The sequence below is a fragment of the Chiloscyllium punctatum genome, chromosome 19 (assembly GCF_047496795.1).
Source record: "Chiloscyllium punctatum isolate Juve2018m chromosome 19, sChiPun1.3, whole genome shotgun sequence".
Classification (NCBI taxonomy): Eukaryota; Metazoa; Chordata; class Chondrichthyes; order Orectolobiformes; family Hemiscylliidae; genus Chiloscyllium; species Chiloscyllium punctatum.
The window spans coordinates 50,894,804-50,913,384 of NC_092757.1; the positions used below are offsets into that span (position 1 = coordinate 50,894,804).

Genomic DNA, 18,581 nt, shown 5'->3' on the forward strand with positions numbered 1-18,581 from the left:
GTTGGTGGGGGCAGGAACATTGTGGGGTTGGTGGGGCTGGGGGCATTGTGGGGTTGGTGGGGGCAGGATCATTGTGGGTTTGGTGGGGGGAGGGACATTTTGGGGTTGGTGGGGGCAGGATCAATGTGGGGTTGGTGGGGGGAGAGACATTTTAGGGTTGGTGGGGGCAGGAACATTGTGGAGTTGGTGGGGGGAGGGACATTGTGGGTTTCATGGGGGCAGGAGCATTGTGGGATGGGTGGGGACAGGAATATTGTGGGGTTGGTGGGGTCGGGGGCATTGTGTGATTGGTGGGGCAGGAACATTGTGAGGGGAGGGACATTGTGGGTTTCATGGGGGCAGGAACATTGTGGGGTTGGTGGGGGCAGGAGCATTGTGCGGTTGGTGGGGGGAGGGACATTGTGGGGTTGGTGGGGGGAGGGACATTGTGGGGTTGGTGGGGGAGGGGGTATTGTGGGGTTGGTGGGGGCAGGGACATGGTGGGGTTGGTGGGGGGCATTGTGGGGTTGGTGGGGGAAGGGACATTGTGAGGTTGGTTGGGGAGGGGGCATTGTGGGGTTGGTGGGGGAGGGACAATGTGAGGTTGGTGGGGGAGGGGGCATTGTGGGGTTGGTGGGGGAGGGACAATGTGAGGTTGGTGGGGGAGGGGGCATTTTGGGGTTTGTGGAGGCAGGGACATTGTGGTGTTAGTAGGGGCAGGAGCATTGTGGGGCTGGTGGGGGCAGGAACATTGTGGGGTTGGTGGGGAGAGGGACATTGTGGGGTTGGTGGGGGCAGGGACAGTGTGGGGTTGGTGGGGGCGGGGGCATTGTAGGGTGGTGTGGGCAGGAACATTGTGGGGTTGGTGGGGGAGGTGGTATTGTGGGGTTGGTGGGTGGAGGAACATTGTGGGGTTGGTGGAGGGAGGGACATTGTGGGGTTGGTGGGGGAGGGGACATCGTGTGGTTGGTGGGAGAGGGACATTGTGGGGTTGGTGGGGGGAGGAACATTGTGGGGTTGGTGGGGGGGAGGGACATTGTGGGGTTGGTGGGGGAGGCGACATCGTGGGGTTGGTGGGAGAGGGACATTGTGGGGTTGGTGGGGGAGGGGACATCGTGGGGTTGGTGGGGGGAGGAACATTGTGGGGTTGGTGGGGGGGAGGGACATTGTGGGGTTGGTGGGGGGGAGGGACATTGTGGGGTTGGTGGGGGCAGGGATATTGTGGGGTTGATGGGAGAGTAACATTGTGGGGTTGGTTAGGGGAGGGGCATTGTGGGTTTGGTGGGGGGAGGGACATTGTGGTGTTGGTGGGGGCGGGGGCATTGTGGGGTTGGTGGGGCCTGCAGCATTGTGTGGTTAGTGAGGGTGGGGGCATTGTGGGGTTGGTGGGGGCGGGGGCATTGTGTGGTTAGTGGGGGCGGGGGCATTGTGGGGTTGGTGGGGGAGGTGGCATTGTGAGTTTGGTGGGGGAGGGACAAAGTGAGGTTGGTGGGCAAGGGGGCATTGTGGGGTTGGTGGAGGCAGGAACATTGTGGGGTTGGTGGGAGCAGAAACTTTGTGGGGTTGGTGGGGAAGAGGGCATTATGGAGTTGGTGGGGGCAGGAACATTGTGGGGTTGGTGGGGCTGGGGGCATTGTGGGGTTGGTGGGGGCAGGATCATTGTGGGTTTGGTGGGGGGAGGGACATTTTGGGGTTGGTGGGGGCAGGATCAATGTGGGGTTGGTGGGGGGAGGGACATTTTAGGGTTGGTGGGGGCAGGAACATTGTGGAGTTGGTGGGGGGAGGGACATTGTGGGTTTCATGGGGGCAGGAGCATTGTGGGATGGGTGGGGCCAGGAATATTGTGGGATTGGTGGGGTCGGGGGCATTGTGTGATTGGTGGGGCAGGAACATTGTGAGGGGAGGGACATTGTGGGTTTCGTGGGGGCAGGAACATTGTGGGGTTGGTGGGGGCAGGAGCATTGTGCGGTTGGTGGGGGGAGGGACATTGTGGGGTTGGTGGGGCAGGGGGTATTGTGGGGTTGGTGGGGGCAGGGACATGGTGGGGTTGGTGGGGGGGGCATTGTGGGGTTGGTGGGGGAGGGGGTATTGTGGGGTTGGTGGGGGCAGGGACATGGTGGGGTTGGTGGGGTGGCATTGTGGGGTTGGTGGGGGAAGGGACATTGTGAGGTTGGTTGGGGAGGGGGCATTGTGGGGTTGGTGGGGGAGGGACAATGTGAGGTTGGTGGGGGAGGGGGCATTGTGGGGTTGGTGGGGGAGGGACAATGTGAGGTTGGTGGGGGAGGGGGCATTTTGGGGTTGGTGGAGGCAGGGACATTGTGGTGTTAGTAGGGGCAGGAGCATTGTGGGGCTGGTGGGGGCAGGAACATTGTGGGGCTGGTGGGGGCAGAAACATTGTGGGGTTGGTGGGGAGAGGGACATTGTGGGGTTGGTGGGGGCAGGGACAGTGTGGGGTTGGTGGTGGCGGGGGCATTGTAGGGTGGTGTGGGCAGGAACATTGTGGGGTTGGTGGGGGAGGTGGTATTGTGGGGTTGGTGGGTGGAGGAATATTGTGGGGTTGGTGGGGGGAGGAACATTGTGGGGTTGGTGGGGGGGAGGGACATTGTGGGGTTGGTGGGGGAGGGGACATCGTGGGGTTGGTGGGAGAGGGACATTGTGGGGTTGGTGGAGGGAGGGACATTGTGGGGTTGGTGGGGGAGGGGACATCGTGGGGTTGTGGGGGGGAGGAACATTGTGGGGTTGGTGGGGGGGAGGGACATTGTGGGGTTGGTGGGGGGGAGGGACATTGTGGGGTTGGTGGGGGGGAGGGACATTGTGGGGTTGGTGGGGGCAGGGATATTGTGGAGTTGATGGGAGAGTAACATTGTGGGGTTGGTTAGGGGAGGGGCATTGTGGGTTTGGTGGGGGGAGGGACATTGTGGTGTTGGTGGGGGCGGGGGCATTGTGGGGTTGGTGGGGCCTGCAGCATTGTGTGGTTAGTGAGGGTGGGGGCATTGTGGGGTTGGTGGGGGCGGGGGCATTGTGTGGTTAGTGGGGGCGGGGGCATTGTGGGGTTGGTGGGGGGAGGGACATTGTGGGGTTGGTGGGGGGAGGGACATTGTGGGGTTAGTGGGGGCGGGGGCATTGTGGGGTTGGTGGGGGCGGGGGCATTGTGGGGTTGGTGGGGGCGGGGGCATTGTGGTGTTAGTAGGGGCAGGAGCATTGTGGGGCTGGTGGGGGCAGGAACATTGTGGGGTTGGTGGGGAGAGGGACATTGTGGGGTTGGTGGGGGCAGGGACAGTGTGGGGTTGGTGGGGGCGGGGGCATTGTGTGGTTAGTGGGGGCGGGGGCATTGTGGGGTTGGTGGGGGGAGGGACATTGTGGGGTTGGTGGGGGCGGGAGCATTGTGGGGTTGGTGGGGGCGGGGGCATTGTGGGGTTGGTGGGGGGAGGGACATTGTGGGGTTGGTGGGGGGAGGGACATTGTGGGGTTGGTGGGGGCGGGAGCATTGTGGGGTTGGTGGGGGCGGGGGCATTGTGGGGTTGGTGGGGGCGGGGGCATTGTGGGGTTGGTGGGGCAGGGGGCATTGTGTGGTTAGTGGGGGCGGGGGCATTGTGGGGTTGGTGGGGGGTGGGACATTGCTGGTTTTCATTGTCCTTACCTAATGGACAGGACTGCACTGCCCTCATGAAGGGTGGATTCAGGTTTTTAAACATTGTAAGTATCTTCAAAAGTGTTCTTTCAACTCCAAAGTATTTATGCGTTTCTGCACCAGTTCGTTGTTGAGCTGCCTACATCATGGCATTTTAAAAACATTTCAAAGTGACCTTCCATCTCATGTTAGAGCTTGCACCGCTGGTTCCTCTCTCTGTGGATGACAGGGCCCTCGACATATCTATCCTACTTCCTGCACTCCCTCTTTCTTTACAGTCTCACTGCACACTGGGTGCTCTTCCTGTGATGTTAAGTCCATTCTCCCAGCCTTCATATTTAATAGATCTTCCGCCACCATTTCTGTTATCTTTCTATGTGATGCCACTGCCAAACACATCTTCTCCTCCCTCCCTTCCCTTTTTACTATTCCAAAGAGATTGTTTCTGCCCCCTCAACACTCTCTCCCTGCCCTACAGCAAGTTCCTGCACCAGCAGCATAGGTTCAACACATGATATTTCAGCTCCTTCCTCTCACCCACAGCCTCATACACCCTGGCCAAGTGTCATTGTGAATAGTTTGTACTTCTAATCGATTTGACTGCCTTCGCTGCTCACAATGCCATCTGCTCTACCACCAACCAGACTGCGTGGTCAGTTTGCAAGCCCCCCTCGGCGTTCAAGCTGCAAGCCTGAAGCTCAGTCGTCTATCACTGTCTTGTTAATTCTGTGACCCAACTTGGATTCCGAGACTATTCCATTCAAGATCAGCACCTCATCTACCCACTAGTCGCTTGACAGCTCTCCACCCTCAGCACTGAGTTCAACAATTTCCAGTTCTAACCTCTGCCCCCTAGGCTGTCTGTGCAGCCGATTGGTTCGGCTTTCGTCACTTCCAGCTCCTCCCAATCTGGCTTTCCAGCATTTCGGCTGCAATTTCATTTTGCTACACTTCGTCAATGTAATCTCTCTTACCTTTCACCCGATTACGCACCCTTCGAATCCCCACAGTGCGGAAGCAGGCCATTCGGCCCTTCAAGTCCAGACCAACCGCCTGAAGGGCATCCCTCCCAGACCTACTTCCCTACCCTATAAGCCTGCATTTCCCATGGCTAACCTACACATCCCTGGACACTATAAGGCAATTTAGCACTGACCCACGCGTCTTTGGACTGTGGGAGGAAACCCACCCAGATACAGGGAAAACGTGCAGACTCCACACAGGCAGTCGCTGGAGGGTGGGATTGAACCTGGGTCCCTAATGCTGTGAGGCAGCAGTGCTAACCACTGAACCATCTTGCTAATCAGGAACAGAGTGCGCCATTCAGTTAGATCATGGCTAATCTGTGTACTTGGTTCAAAATGAACGACTCCCTCCAACCAGACATTTAGAAGCTGACACATTCGATACCATCCATCAACTTCATGCCCAGGCGCACAATTATCGAAGGACGCTATTCAAATGCACAACATACATTGCATCAAGGATTTCCTCTCAATAAATTCTTGGTAGTACAGACTTTAACATCGCTAAAAGCAGACAATGAGTTGAAAGCACAGTCAGCAGCATGATGGTGCAAGAATCAGACCTGAAAAACGCGTCACTGTTTTACTCAGAATGAGAAGAGGGTTTCTTCCCATTTGTTTCTGAACAACACTGGCCACAGGGGATTTCTGTGTAACACTAGCATCCACTGTCATAACAGGTTGCTCAAAAGGCATAAACAATAGCTTCGCTGTGCATTGATATAGCACCTCTAATGCAGCAGAGAGTGTCAAGGAGCTTCCCAACAAACTGTAACGCAGTTAAGGAGATACTTAGCAATGTGACCAAACAGCAATTCAAAGATACGGATTTGAAGAAGGAAATTAACATAGAAGAGGGAATAACAGAGAGGGGGAGAGGGTTTAAGGAAGAATTTCTTGCCCTTAGGGGTGAGGCAGCTGAGGTCACTATTAGTGGAGCAATGAAAAGTGGGATTGCATAAGCGACTGAATTGGAGGAGTGCTGGGACTCAAATGGGTTGGTGGAGGTTGTTGTAGTGTAAACATTGCTGTAGTGTAGTGTTCTGGGTATCGTACTGTGCACATGCGAAAGGAGCTTTGCCAGTGATGTTAGATCACATGGAACTGGGGCCTGGGGCTGGAGAGTTCCAGATAAGATGTTAACTATTTCCATCTTCCATTTCAATGAAGTCTGTTACTGTTCACTCACAAGAATGTTGACCTCACATTGGTACATAGCGCAATGCTGACCAGACTCACAGGGCTGCAGGCTGGGTCTAAAGTAAAGACTGTTACCATACAATGATGGACAGGTAACGGCCTAGCGGTATTATCACTGGAGTGTTATCCAGAAACTCAGACGTGGTTCTGGGGACCTGGGTTTGAATCCTGCCTGGCAGATGTTGGAATTTTAATTCAATGAAAACCTGGAATTAGGAATTTAATGATGACCATGGTCAGAAAAACTCATCTGGATCACTAATTCTGTTGAGGGAAGGGAACTGCCATCTTTTCTGGTCTAGCCTGTGTGTGACTCCAGACCCACAGCAATGTGGTTAACTCAAGGTTTGTGTAAAGGTTTATAGGACAAACAGGCAGACAACTAGCAATTCACATGCGTGAACATCAATTAGTCATGGGCAGCACGGTGGCACAGTGGTTAGCACTGCTGCCTCACAGCGCCAGAGACCCGGGTTCAATTCCTGCCTCAGGCGACTAACTGTGTGGAGTTTGCACATCCTCGCCGTGTCTGCGTGGGTTTCCTCCGGGTGCTCTGGTTTCCTCCCACAGTCCAAAGATGTGCAGGTCAGGTGAATTGGCTGTGCTAAATTGCCCGTAGTGTTAGGTAAGGAGTAAATTTAGGGGTATGGGTGGGTTGCGCTTCGGCGGGGCGGTGTGGACTTGTTGGGCCGAAGGGCCTGTTTCCACACTGTAAGTAATCTAATCTAAACCAGCTATCCTTAGTATCGACAAGGACCACAAATTTGATACAACAGTAATAGGACAAGCCAAACAGAGGATAGCCAGAGAATTCCTAGAAACGTGGCTCTCATCCACAGACTCCATCAATAAACACATTGACCTAAACCGGCCACTACAACAAACAACCGAAAGCCGTGGGAATGAAACCAAATACATTCCAACTGCCACAGTATGGCAGCCCTTCACAGGAGCCTCCACAGCACTGAGGATGTCAGCTAGAAAGGGGACAGAACGTCTACAATCCATATTCCTAGCTTGGCGAACATATCCACAACAACTGCAATGTGGTTCATTGTTAACTGCCCTCTGGGCAATAAATGCAGGCCGAGCCAGTGAATGAGTAAAAGAAACAAAAAAAAACTCCAAAGCTGGGGAAAATGCCCAAAGTGAAGTTCAGTGATGGTGGGGCCTGAGTAGCAAGGAGAGGTACACAGTAAGCTCCAGAGAAAAATGAGTAATGTTGACCAGAAATGAAAGGCCTTACAGACATGGGAAGACCTTGACGACTTAGAAAATAGACTCTACATCAAGTGCACAAAGGAACAGGACATGGTTCAAGCATGAAGGAGCTTTACTGGTGGATATCCGACCAAGTTTTGTAGGGGGTTGTTAATGCAAAGAGGGTGACGTGGATAATCTTGACAAACAGAAGTAAATACAGGCGATGGAACAAGTGGCTGCAGAGTGTGAAGCCTACAGTAAGGATTTGACTCCCCTGAAGGTACAGCAAGATTAACATGCAAGGTTCGAAGCAAATGGCAGAGAAACCAACTGTGAATTGGACACCGGAACAGAAGCATCAACCCTTTCAGATACTTGGTTGAGGCCATGACTTCTCAAACAGTCTTCCATTAAACATTGGAACTCAGGAAGTTCAAGAATCAGAGTAAGTGGCCAGATCCATGCTACATTCCTTTGGAAAAGAAATGGACTTACAGAGACATAGAACATTAAACAATACAGCGCAGAAACAGGCTCTTCATCATGCACTGAACATGACGCCAATTTAAACTAATTCCTTCTGCCTACCCTTGGTCTATATCTCTCCATTCTTTGTATATTCATGTGCTTATCAAAAAGTCCCTTCAACGCCCCTATCTTGTCTGCCTTGTAGGCCTCAGCATTACATTTCTTATTAGTCAGAGCTAATTGAATAGCTTTAGTTGACCAATGTTGAAGAGACTCCAGTGCTGGCATTGCAAGTGGACAGCCCAGACCCCGCACTTCTCTGAAAACAGATGCTAGAAATGGCAGGAAAGGAAGGTGATGGCCAGCCACAAATGGGACTTCCTGAGAGAGGTTTATTCTTTCAGAATATGGTCACAGTGAAGGAAACCAACGCACTTGAAGGTTGGACTGAGATGGGGATGGTGTTCCTGAGCTCCAAACTGTCCCTTTTAAGGAGAATTAGTCCCTTCTTCAAGATGATAAAGACAAAGCGAAATTATCGACACATTGTATGGAACCTGTCCAGGAGATGCAGCAACCACAGTCACTGTTAGTTGGCTCCTAGAGTAGGAAGCCACACCCACCACTGGGAAGCAAAGAAGTAACTTTGCAATTAAAGCTTCGTAACATCCTACATGAATCTCAGATATCAAGAATTGTGGAATTAGAAAGATGTGTTCATTCGAGCAAAGGAAAGGTCTCGGAGCCTCAAAAGAGAATTCAGGATCATTGAACCTTCAATCAAGGGGTGTATGACCATAAGACCAGTAGACATAGGGGGCAAAATGAGACCATTCAGCCCATCGAGTCTGCTTTGCCATTCAATCATGGCTGATATGTTTCTCAACCCCGTTCTCCTGCCTTCTCCCTGTATCCCTCGATGCCCTTACTTATCAAAAATCTACCCATCTCTGTCTTAAATATACTCAATCGCTTGGCCTGCACAGCCCTCAGTATCAATGAGTTCCACAGATTCACCACTGTCTGTCAGAAGGAACTCCTCTTCATCTCAGTTCCAAAGAGTTGCCCCTTCACTCTGAGGCTGTGCCCTCAGGTATTAGTCTCTCCTACTAGTGCAAACATCGTCTCCACATCTGCTCTGTTCAGGTCTTTTGGTATTCTGTAAGTTTTAATCAGGTCCCCCTTCACCCTTCTAAACTCCATCGAGTACAGACCCAGAGTTCTCAACGGCACCTCAAGCCCTTCATCCCTGGGATCATTCTTGGACCCCCTCCAAGGCCAGCACATCCTTCCTTAGATACGGGGCCCAAAACTGCTCATAATATTCTGGATACGATCTGACCAGAGCCTTATACAGCCTCAGCAGCACATCTCTGTTTTTATATTCAAGCCCTCTAGAAATGAAGGCTAACGTTGCATTTGCCTTCCTCATGGTGTCATATCTGCACAAGCCGAAGCCAATTGTATGAAACAAATTCTTTCAATCATGCACAGAGAACTTCGACATGAGCTTGCCTTGTTTACGAAAGAGTTTAATTCCTCAAAAAAAAGGCCCTTCAAGATGCAGTGGAGCTACTTCATGCAGCTACTAACAAACTTTCCAGAGAGAAAGAGATCCTTAAGTCCAGAGTGGATCATACTGATATTCAATCAATAGAAATTATTGCTCTGCATAGACAGCAGTTGGAGGCTGCAAGAGGATTTTAACAGCATCTACTAGAGCGTTCTATTTTTCAGCCAAATTTGCAAGACTAAACCATCAAACACCTGGAGATACAGCAAAGTTTAAGGCTGAATAACATAATTAGCTTGAACCCAACCAGAATTGGCCCAGTCTAACTACCTCATTACACTACTGAACTAACAGTCTGGCTGCTACCAGTCAAACATTGCAAGCAATCTGAAAATGAAACAAAACTCTTAGACTGACAACTAGTATTCTCACTCAAGTGAGACAACAAAGAGATACATTAATGGAGGACAAAGCCTTTTTATTACAGAAATGTTCAGAACCCCAAGGTCACAGTGAATGACTAGCTAATGAAAACTCTGTTGTTGGATGTTAATGAGCGATAATGTAGTCTTTCAGAAAATCTGCCTGGAGAGAGAGAAGCGAGCACAAGACTTTTCACCGTCTTCTTCATGACAAAAATCACTTGCAGAAGGAAGTTGTGTTTTCAAATAGCTCTGCCAATCAGAGTACTACACAAGAATTCCCTGTTGGTCTTGCCTTTGGCAGTTTATTCTGTTGGTGGGGCTGAGGTGTCCTGCTTTCTCAATTTGGCCCTGGTGGTGACTAGACCAGCAGCCACACAACGCAGGACTGCTCACAGTGATAGCACAACCCTGTAGAAAGGGTTGGATTAGCCATAGGAAATGCAGGGTTACAGGGGTAAGGTAGAGGGCTGGGCCTAGGTGGGATGCTTTTCAGAGGATTGGTGTGGACTGAATGGGCCAGATGGCCTACTTCTACACTGTAGTTCTGAATGTAAAAGCAGTGAAGAGCTCTTTGTCTTCTTACTTCCAGCACTGTCTTCATATTGCCCCTCATTCTCCTGTTCATCGATTACATTTGTTCCTTACCTCAGGGAGTAAAGCAGAGAGAGAGGAGAGTGAAGATCTCACTTTCTTGTCTTCCTTTTCAAGAAGCTGTGATCCCTGAAGCCCTGGAGTTTTTTGCCTTTGGGTAGTTGCTTTTGTTTTCCCATCAATGCCGTGAAATGTTTGCACACCACAACCCAAAGACAGGCCATCTTGAAGAGGTGCCATTCCATTTCACCACCACGTTCACTGTCCAAGGAAGTAACAAGACCGTGCATACACTCCGCACATGCTAAAGCTGAGCAGAGGGCTCAGTTGGAGATTAATCATTCCCATTTAAAAAGTCCTCTAATGTACATAGTGACAGGCAGCCAGGAAAGGTGAGTGAAAGTGTTAAATATTCGTATTTAAATGCTGTAGGTAAAAATGAGTACCGTAAAAGAACTTGGGGAGCTGTGAAGGAAAGGATTAATTATGCATTCACTCTAAATACACTCACTAAGTACAGGCACGGTGGCTCAGTGGTTAGCACTGCTATCTTACAGCGCCAGGGACCTGGGTCCACTTCCACCCTCCAACAACTGTCTGTGTGGAGTTTGCACATTCTCCCCATGTCTATGTGGGTTTCCTCTGGGTGCTCTGGTTTCCTCCCACAGTACAAAGACACAGTGGATCGGCCATGCTAAATTGCTCACTAGGGATGTGCTGGCTAGGTGGATTAGCCACAGGAAATGCAGGGCTACAGGTGTAAGGTAGAGGGCTGGGCCTGGGTGGGATACTTTTCAGAGGATTAGTGTGGACTCAATGGGCCAAATGGTCTGCTTCCACACTGTAGGGATTCTATGATTCTCTGGGTATGTACAACAGGGCTTGTGTACATAGACTTGATGGTAGTTGGCTGTTCCTTAAGATGGGGAATTTCAAGGTGAGAGGAGAGAGATTTCAAAAAAAGGACACAAGAGGCAAATTTTTTTATATAGAGTGTGGTTCAAGTGTGAAATGAACTTTCTGAGGAAGTGGTGGATGTGGGTGCAATGACAACATGTAAAAGATGTTTGGATACACACATGAATAGGAAAGGTTGGAGGCACACGGGCTAGGAGCAGGCGGGTGGGATTAGTTCAGGTTGGGATGATGTTCGGCATGGACCGAAGGATCTGTTTCCATACTCAATGACTCTATAACCAGGGCTGTAGGACTCCAGATGAGATCTAACCATCCTCTGTGTATAACTAAGTTGAATAAATTATATTGCTGTTCACTGACAAGGGTGTAAATCTCACATTACTCTCGTTGCCAAGATGAGGATGGAATCGATTGCAGACCGCTTTTTGGAGCCAGCTTAATCCGATAAAAGGGTGAAATGTTTATAAGCCTGTTTGTAGTGTCAATACGATGCAACGAATCCTTCCCCTCTCCCATCAGAGCGATAGCAGAAAGGAGATTGCAAACCTTCAGTAAAGGCCCTGACTCAAATACTTGAAATCTCAGAAAAGGGAGATTCCAAAACACTCCAATCATCCCCCAAAAACTGCAACTCCCGCTCACCACACCACTACCTCCCCATGTCACTGGACTGTGATATTTTTACTGTGTGTGTTTTGAAAGTTGTGGGGGAGGTATTAAATGCCTGGAATTATCTAAGGATCTGCTTGTGAAACGAACCAAAAACAACTGAGAAGCAGGCAATAATATATGTGCAACTCCCAGAGTCAGGGACTGTCTCTAAGAGGAACTTGCACTCAACATCAGTGATGAAGGACATCAGCTCACAGAGGGAAGAACGCCAACTGTAATTATCAATAGCAGGGCTGTATCTAAAGAGTTGTTTTAATACGATTTTCTCCATTTAATCTGGAGAAATCCCACGTTACTACACTTTAGTTTTGTCTTGTTACCTCGAGGGGTTAGGTTTGAGTAACGACAATAAACAGAGTTGCAAAAACAAATGAAACCCAGGTATCCCCACTGCACTGAGTTGGATACCAGGCTCTCTGTGGGAACCTGATGATCAGATCCTCCCAACGCCATTAGTTCACACGTCTGTGAGCTTGTCTGCACTGAGAGTCAGATGTCGTATTGACAGCTGTCTGATTCTCAAATACAGACCATGTGAGGCCTTCTGGGAATACAACTCCACAACAATAGTGACAGTGAGACTGAATAATAGATTCCCAAGCCTAGTGAGAATATGAAGGTAACCGTAGACTTCAGAGGGAAAGCGAATTATATAAAAAAGGATGCAATTATCAATTACTAAAGCCCTTCACTAACCTCAGGGACTCAGGTAAGCCACAAGTGCAAACCTACATGTCTCTGGAACCTTTGTTTACTATGAGCATTGTCATGTACCTTTATTCCATAACACAATAACTGTTTGAAAATGCTTGATGCCTCCTTGATCTTTTCACTTCCCATATTGGCAGACTGGTCATCTGCCATCCAACTGTGGATGAGTTACTATTTTCTGAAGCTGAACATTAGCAAGATTGAAGCTTTAACTCTGCCACCAATGCCCCCTCATTCCATCTCTAATCCCGCCCTCGGCTCAGGCTGAATCTGAATGGGTGCATCCAACTGCATTGTTTCTTATTCATCCACTGGATGAGGGCATCGCTGGCTAGTCCAGTATTTATTGCCCACCCCAAATTGCCCAGAGGGCAGTCAAGAGCCAGCCACATTGCTGTGGGTCTGGAGTCACATGTAGGCCAGCACAGGTAAGGATGGCAATTTCCTTCCCTCAGGGGCATTAGTGAGCCAGATAGGTTTTCCAACAATGGATTCATGATCATCATTAGACCCTTAATTCCAGATTTTTACTGAATTCAAATTCTACCATCAGCTGTGGCAGGATTCGAACCCAGGTCCCCAGAACGTTGCCGGGTCTCTAGGTTAACAGTCCAGTGCTAATGTACGAGGCCATTGCCTCCTAAATATGATTGCATGTATTCTCCAAACACAAAGACCCTCCCTATGACGTCATTCGCTCCTGCCTCAGTGCCCCCTGCCCCCTGCCCCCTAGTCTATTGTTTAACCGCTTGTCTGTCTCCTCGGTTCATTCAAATTCAATTATTCCAGTGATCTCTTTGTGCACAGAGTCCACACTTCTGTCCTTGCTGCTCTACATTGACTGTTTGGAATTTAACATTTTTCAAAGACACATTAAATTCCCTTCTTAACATGGGTGCTGGGGCAAAATAAGCACTACCGCAGTTAGGGGGTAGTGTGGGGATTTCGAAAAAAAACCAGGAGTGTCAATGGCTCTGTTCGCTCTGAGAGCTGGAAATGAAAATAAAATAAATTCCCTTCCTGACTTTGCCTAGCCTCATCTATGTCTTCCAACCCTGAAGATTTCTTTGTTCCTCTTGCTGTAGCCTCCTGGACATCTTTCTTCCCTGTTCCCGACCTCTGGTAGCTGTCCTTTCATCTTTCCAATCCCTGGTATTCTCTCCTCCTCTCAGCTTCCCCTTAAGACCCAACCCCCCCTCACTGAGTTTTTCCTGACTCTCTCCGAATATCTCATTGGAATCTCTCACAGCTGGCAAGACACCCAGTGTTTTCTCCATCCGTGCTTCCTAAGTTGCTGAGGGACAGAGATGGCAGAAGCTCTGATGATATTCCTTGGATGCAGGAGCAGTACCAGAGAGACATAGATGATAAGATGGTTACCCCACTTCCATAAGATGCACTGGTGAGATGGGCCTCACGGCAAATACAACTCCATGTGGATAATTGTGAAATGATGCACTTTGGCAGCAAACTTGGAGAGACAATATCATCTAAGTAGAAACGTATAAAATAAGGCAAGATGAGGCCAGTTGGCCCTTCGAGCCTAGCCAGTTATTTAGAATGTCATGGCTGATCATCAAACTCAATATCTTGTTCCTGTATTCTCCTCATACCCTTTGAATCCAAAGCCCTAAGAACTATATCAAAATGATAGCATTAGAATTAAGTTTTATTATCACATGAGCTCAAGTACAGGAATACAGGGGTACACTGAAAAGTTTACAATGTCACCATTCACTGTGCCATCTTAGGTACAAGATACCTAGGTACAAAATCATAGGTATAGGTTTGATGGAGGGACAGGAATACATGTGCCGAGACTTCCCATTTACAAACCTTTGAAAATGGCAGGACATGTTGGTCAGAGAATATATTGGGAGGCGTGCCTTTATATCAATTGGGGTATTGAATATGAAACATGGAAGTCATGCCAAGGGTTTACAACGCACTAGTTCATGTCCAGCGAGAATCTTTTGCGCAATTATTGACACCACATTGTATTAAGGCTATCGAGGCTTCTGAGATGGTCCAGAGGAAGGTTACCAGGTTGAGAGACTTCAGTTGAGTGAAGGATTTGTAGGAACTGCAAGTGTTCTCCTCTGAGCAGAGAAAGTTAAGGCAAGACTAAATTGAGATACTCAAATTTAGATAGAGCAGCTAAGGAGAAACTGATTTCTCTGACAAATGGATGGGTAAGCCAAGGTTGTGAATTGAAAATAAAGATCTGGAGGGAGAAGGGGGGGCACATGACCTCACACATGGGGTTGTGAAGATCTGAAATGTACCACCAAGTACATTGATGAATCTGATTCCTAGTAACTTTAAAAAGACATAAAACTCCATTTTCAGGGTTTGTGGGGAACTGACTGGGGTTAAAATTGTATAACACCTTCAGAGTGGAGGAACAGACTTAAGGAGCTAATGTTTTCTTTCTGGGCTAGGGGATTCCACAGGTCAGGGTTTTTGAGGCCTAGTGAGGACAGGCCTGGAAAATACCGACTGGCTCATGTGGCAGTTTCCTGACTCTGTCCCTGACATTGGCTAATATGAAGGCAGGCAATCTATTAATCTTGTTGAAAGTAATGTTAAAGAGGCAAGCGGAACTTCCCAGTCAGTGTCCAGTTTCCTGACATGACAATGGGCCTGTTGTTGGGAACCAGGCTGAGACAGTTGGTGCTCCAGACAGATATACAGGGGGTGAGGCCGAAGACCAGATTGTAGAGGGACTGTCTCCCACACCAGCCTAACCCTCTCTCCTGACGACTGCATCACTAGTTGCTGTTTTCTCTATTTTCAATTAGATTGTTGAGAAATGCCTGAGAGAGCACCTTCTTGTTAAAGCAGCCTCTCGGTAACTTACCTTGTGCTGGAGCTGGGCTGTCCTCTGATCCAGGAAACCTTCTGATTGACTCTCCAACCTTGACAGCCATTCTTCATTGGACAGGGAATACAATGGTCAAAATTCCAAACAAGTGACTGCTTCCCTCAGGGGGCAGTTGGATTCTGGAAACATTCCTGACTTATATTTCTGCCCCAAACCAAAACCTGTGGTCCCATTTGATTTCCTTTGACAGGACATCCAATTCTGCCCGTGTAACTGTGAAGCATGTTGGGTACATTCCTGCTCGTGATGGAATTTCAAATAGTACATCACGTGACTGAGGTGAGGCTAAACCTGAAAAACACATAAATAGTTTGTCCTGAACATTCTCTCCTTACAATAGTGGAATGAATAATGGTACAGTAAAGTAGGCTGGGCTGTTTATCGAACCTCCACTGCAGTGTCCTCTCTGAGTACAAAGTGATTGTGTGAATTAAATCAAATATTTTGCTTACCCCCAAGCATCTTTGTTTTAAGGGTCACATTCTGGCAATTTGGAGGGTTAGACTGGGCCGGAGCAGGATGAATCCAATCTAGTATACGGAGTACAAATCCTTTCTTGAAAAGTCACGGCACGATGCTATGATTTACTGTAAGACATGATAAATGCACAAGGTCCTAATAGCTTTGAATTCCTCAAACCATGTTAATTAAAAAAAAACCATTAACTGGTGTTCACCTCAGTGCCGTTAGTGGGAGCTTGCTGTGCTCAAAGTGGCTGATGCCAATCCCACCTTCCAACAGCCATTACACTTAGCTGGCTCTGAAGCTTTTTTTGGAATGTGCTAAGGTGGCACTTTTGAAATCTGTCTACAAATGGGTATAAGACAGGCTTATAAATGCTTCAAATCATTCATTCTGCTTTAAAAGCAGGATTGCTGAGTACTTTCATGCGACGATATGGGTTTCTGCTGCACTTGCACCAAACAGCAGGACAGTCGTGATCTGTAACAGTCTAAGGTCATCATAGGCACACTTTAAAAGCAAGCCTTTTTCTTCCACTCTGGCAAAAACAGCAGGCTTGTTCCATTGCTGACTAGTCAATAACACTTGCTAAGCAAAGACTCTTGACGCTTATTGTAGGCATGTTCAAGATTATTAACTCGAACAAAGTAATACAATGACAACAGTGACAGTATCGGTGAAGGGTCAGTGCCTTTATACTCTGCACAGCAGCCCAGGAGTCAGTGCATTGAACCATCATATGTCAGGAGTAATGGATCCCATTATAAAACTGCTCAGGATGTTTGATTACGTTAAAAGTGGTCCTCTTTGCATAGAAATGGTTGCCTGGGAAAGCCAATTAACCATAGACACCTAGGACAGTAAGCAATCGATAACTTGAATTGGGTTACTGGAGAAATTGAGGGAGTTGGGATGACAGGAAGATTTGGAATTATAAGTTTTTTTTAAATTGAAGGATTCAGAGTTGTGGAGACATTTAGGATTGCTGAGGGATTTGGGATTATAGAGGGATTACCAGGCTACAGGGAGACTGGTGAACAAAGTACATGAATGGACATAGAACCCACCAGTCAACCCAGACTCTGTACTGACAAGTATCATGCCTGTGAATTACTCACTTTAGCACAAACAGACCACATATGGAATAAAATACAGGGGAAAATCTGGGGTGTGCGATTAGGTTGGACTACACTTCCCAAGGTGAGGTGTTGTGTGATCCAGATCATAGGAAAGTTACCAAAGCTACAGAGAGAGTGGATGGGCAGTTTATCAGATTGGAGGGGTCTCCAGGTGAGTGGACAGGTTACGGAAGCTACAGGTTTCCTCCTTTGAACAGAAAAGGTTAAGAGGAGTCCAAAGTAACATTCACGCCACACAAATACCAGGCAGTGGACATCTCCAATAAGCGACAATCTAACCACCGTCCTTTGACATCACTGAATCCCCCAATATCAACATCGTAGGGATTACCATTGACCAGAAACTGAACTGGCTTCACCACATAAACACAGTGGGTGCAAGGGCAGGTCAGAGGTTGGGAATACTGCAGCAAGTAACTCACCTCCTGACTCCCCAAAGCCTGTCCATCATCTACAAGGCACAAGTCAGAGTGTGATGGAATACTCCCCACTTGTCTGGATGGGCGCAGCTTCAACAATACTTGAGAAGCTTGACAATGTCTGAGACAAGACAGCTGCTTGATTGACACCACATCCACAAGCATCCATTCTGTCTACCACTGACGCTCAGTAGCAGCAGTGTGTACTAGGGACAAGATGCACTGCAGGAATTCACCAAAGATCCTCAGACAGCACCTTCCATTCCCCTGAGCACTTCCATCTAGAAGGACAAAGGCAGCAAATACATGAGAACACCACCCCCTGCAAGTTCCCCTCCAAGCCACTCTCACCATTCTGACTTGGAAATATATCACTGTTCCTTCACTGTTGGTTGGGTCAAAATCCTGGAAGTTCCCCCCCAAGGGCATTGTGGGTCAACCCACAACAGATGGGCTGCAGTGGTTCAAGCAGGCAGCTCACTACCACCTTCTCAAGGGGCAACGAGGGATGGACTATAAATGCTGGCCCAGCCGGTGACACACACATTCTGTGAGTGGAGAAAGGAAATGGAGGTTTTCAAAGTTTTGTAGAGGCTTGATGGAGCGATTTGGGAGAAACTGTTTTCTCTGGCCCAGTAGATCGGTAATCATTGAGTTATACTTTACGGTGAATTTGTACATTGTTAAGCAGGTGCTGTTTAAGCAGCTGCAATGTCTAATTGATATGAAGTAGACAGAGATCTCACTACGATGTCATTTCCAATGCTTCATCATGTCACGATGACATGAGATATTTTCTTCACTGGGGTGGCCATTGGCCCTGTTTCCTGCTCATTTCCTTTTGACCCCCAAATGCCACCATTAGACTTCGGGGAGAGTAGGTCTCATATTTATGCAGATGCTAAGTGGCTCTTCCATTTTTTGTGGGAGTTGCTCCTCAACTTCAGCCCCATCCACTTGAACTTTGCCACCCCCCCCCCCCCCCCCCTCCCACCGTGGTCTGGTGGGGAGGGATGGAGGGAGGGTTGGTGTCAAAGGTGTTCGTCCTGATTGGACTAACCTGAGCCTGGCCCCGCTGGCCATAAACAGATCCAAGCAGCAGGCTGAGGGGCTCAGCCAACCTTCTTCTCATCTGGGACTTAGGTCAGTACCCAGATGTCCCTGGAGAAGTGTATGGTGCCCAGCAGTGTACTTGAGTCCTTCCAAAAGCAGTGGGCACTGAAGGGACACAAGAGCGTCATTAGCCCCAGGAGTGGCACTTTAAATAACGTAGTTATGAGTACTTTAAAGTCTGGTTTATTTTTGTTTTGTTGGTTACACCACAGCTGGAGCATTTAATTT

General features: G+C 48.7%; 1 protein-coding gene across 1 annotated transcript in view; it reads right to left on the minus strand.

The window, feature by feature from the left end:
• Nucleotides 1-15,391, minus strand: part of gas2l2 (growth arrest specific 2 like 2) — a 113,734-nt gene extending 98,343 nt beyond the window's left edge. The window contains exon 1 of the mRNA XM_072589363.1: nucleotides 15,197-15,391. Coding sequence (XP_072445464.1) covers nucleotides 15,197-15,266 — 70 coding nt within the window. The 5' untranslated portion in view covers nucleotides 15,267-15,391. The remainder of the gene's footprint in view (nucleotides 1-15,196) is intronic.
• Between the last annotated feature and the right edge of the window lie 3,190 nt (nucleotides 15,392-18,581).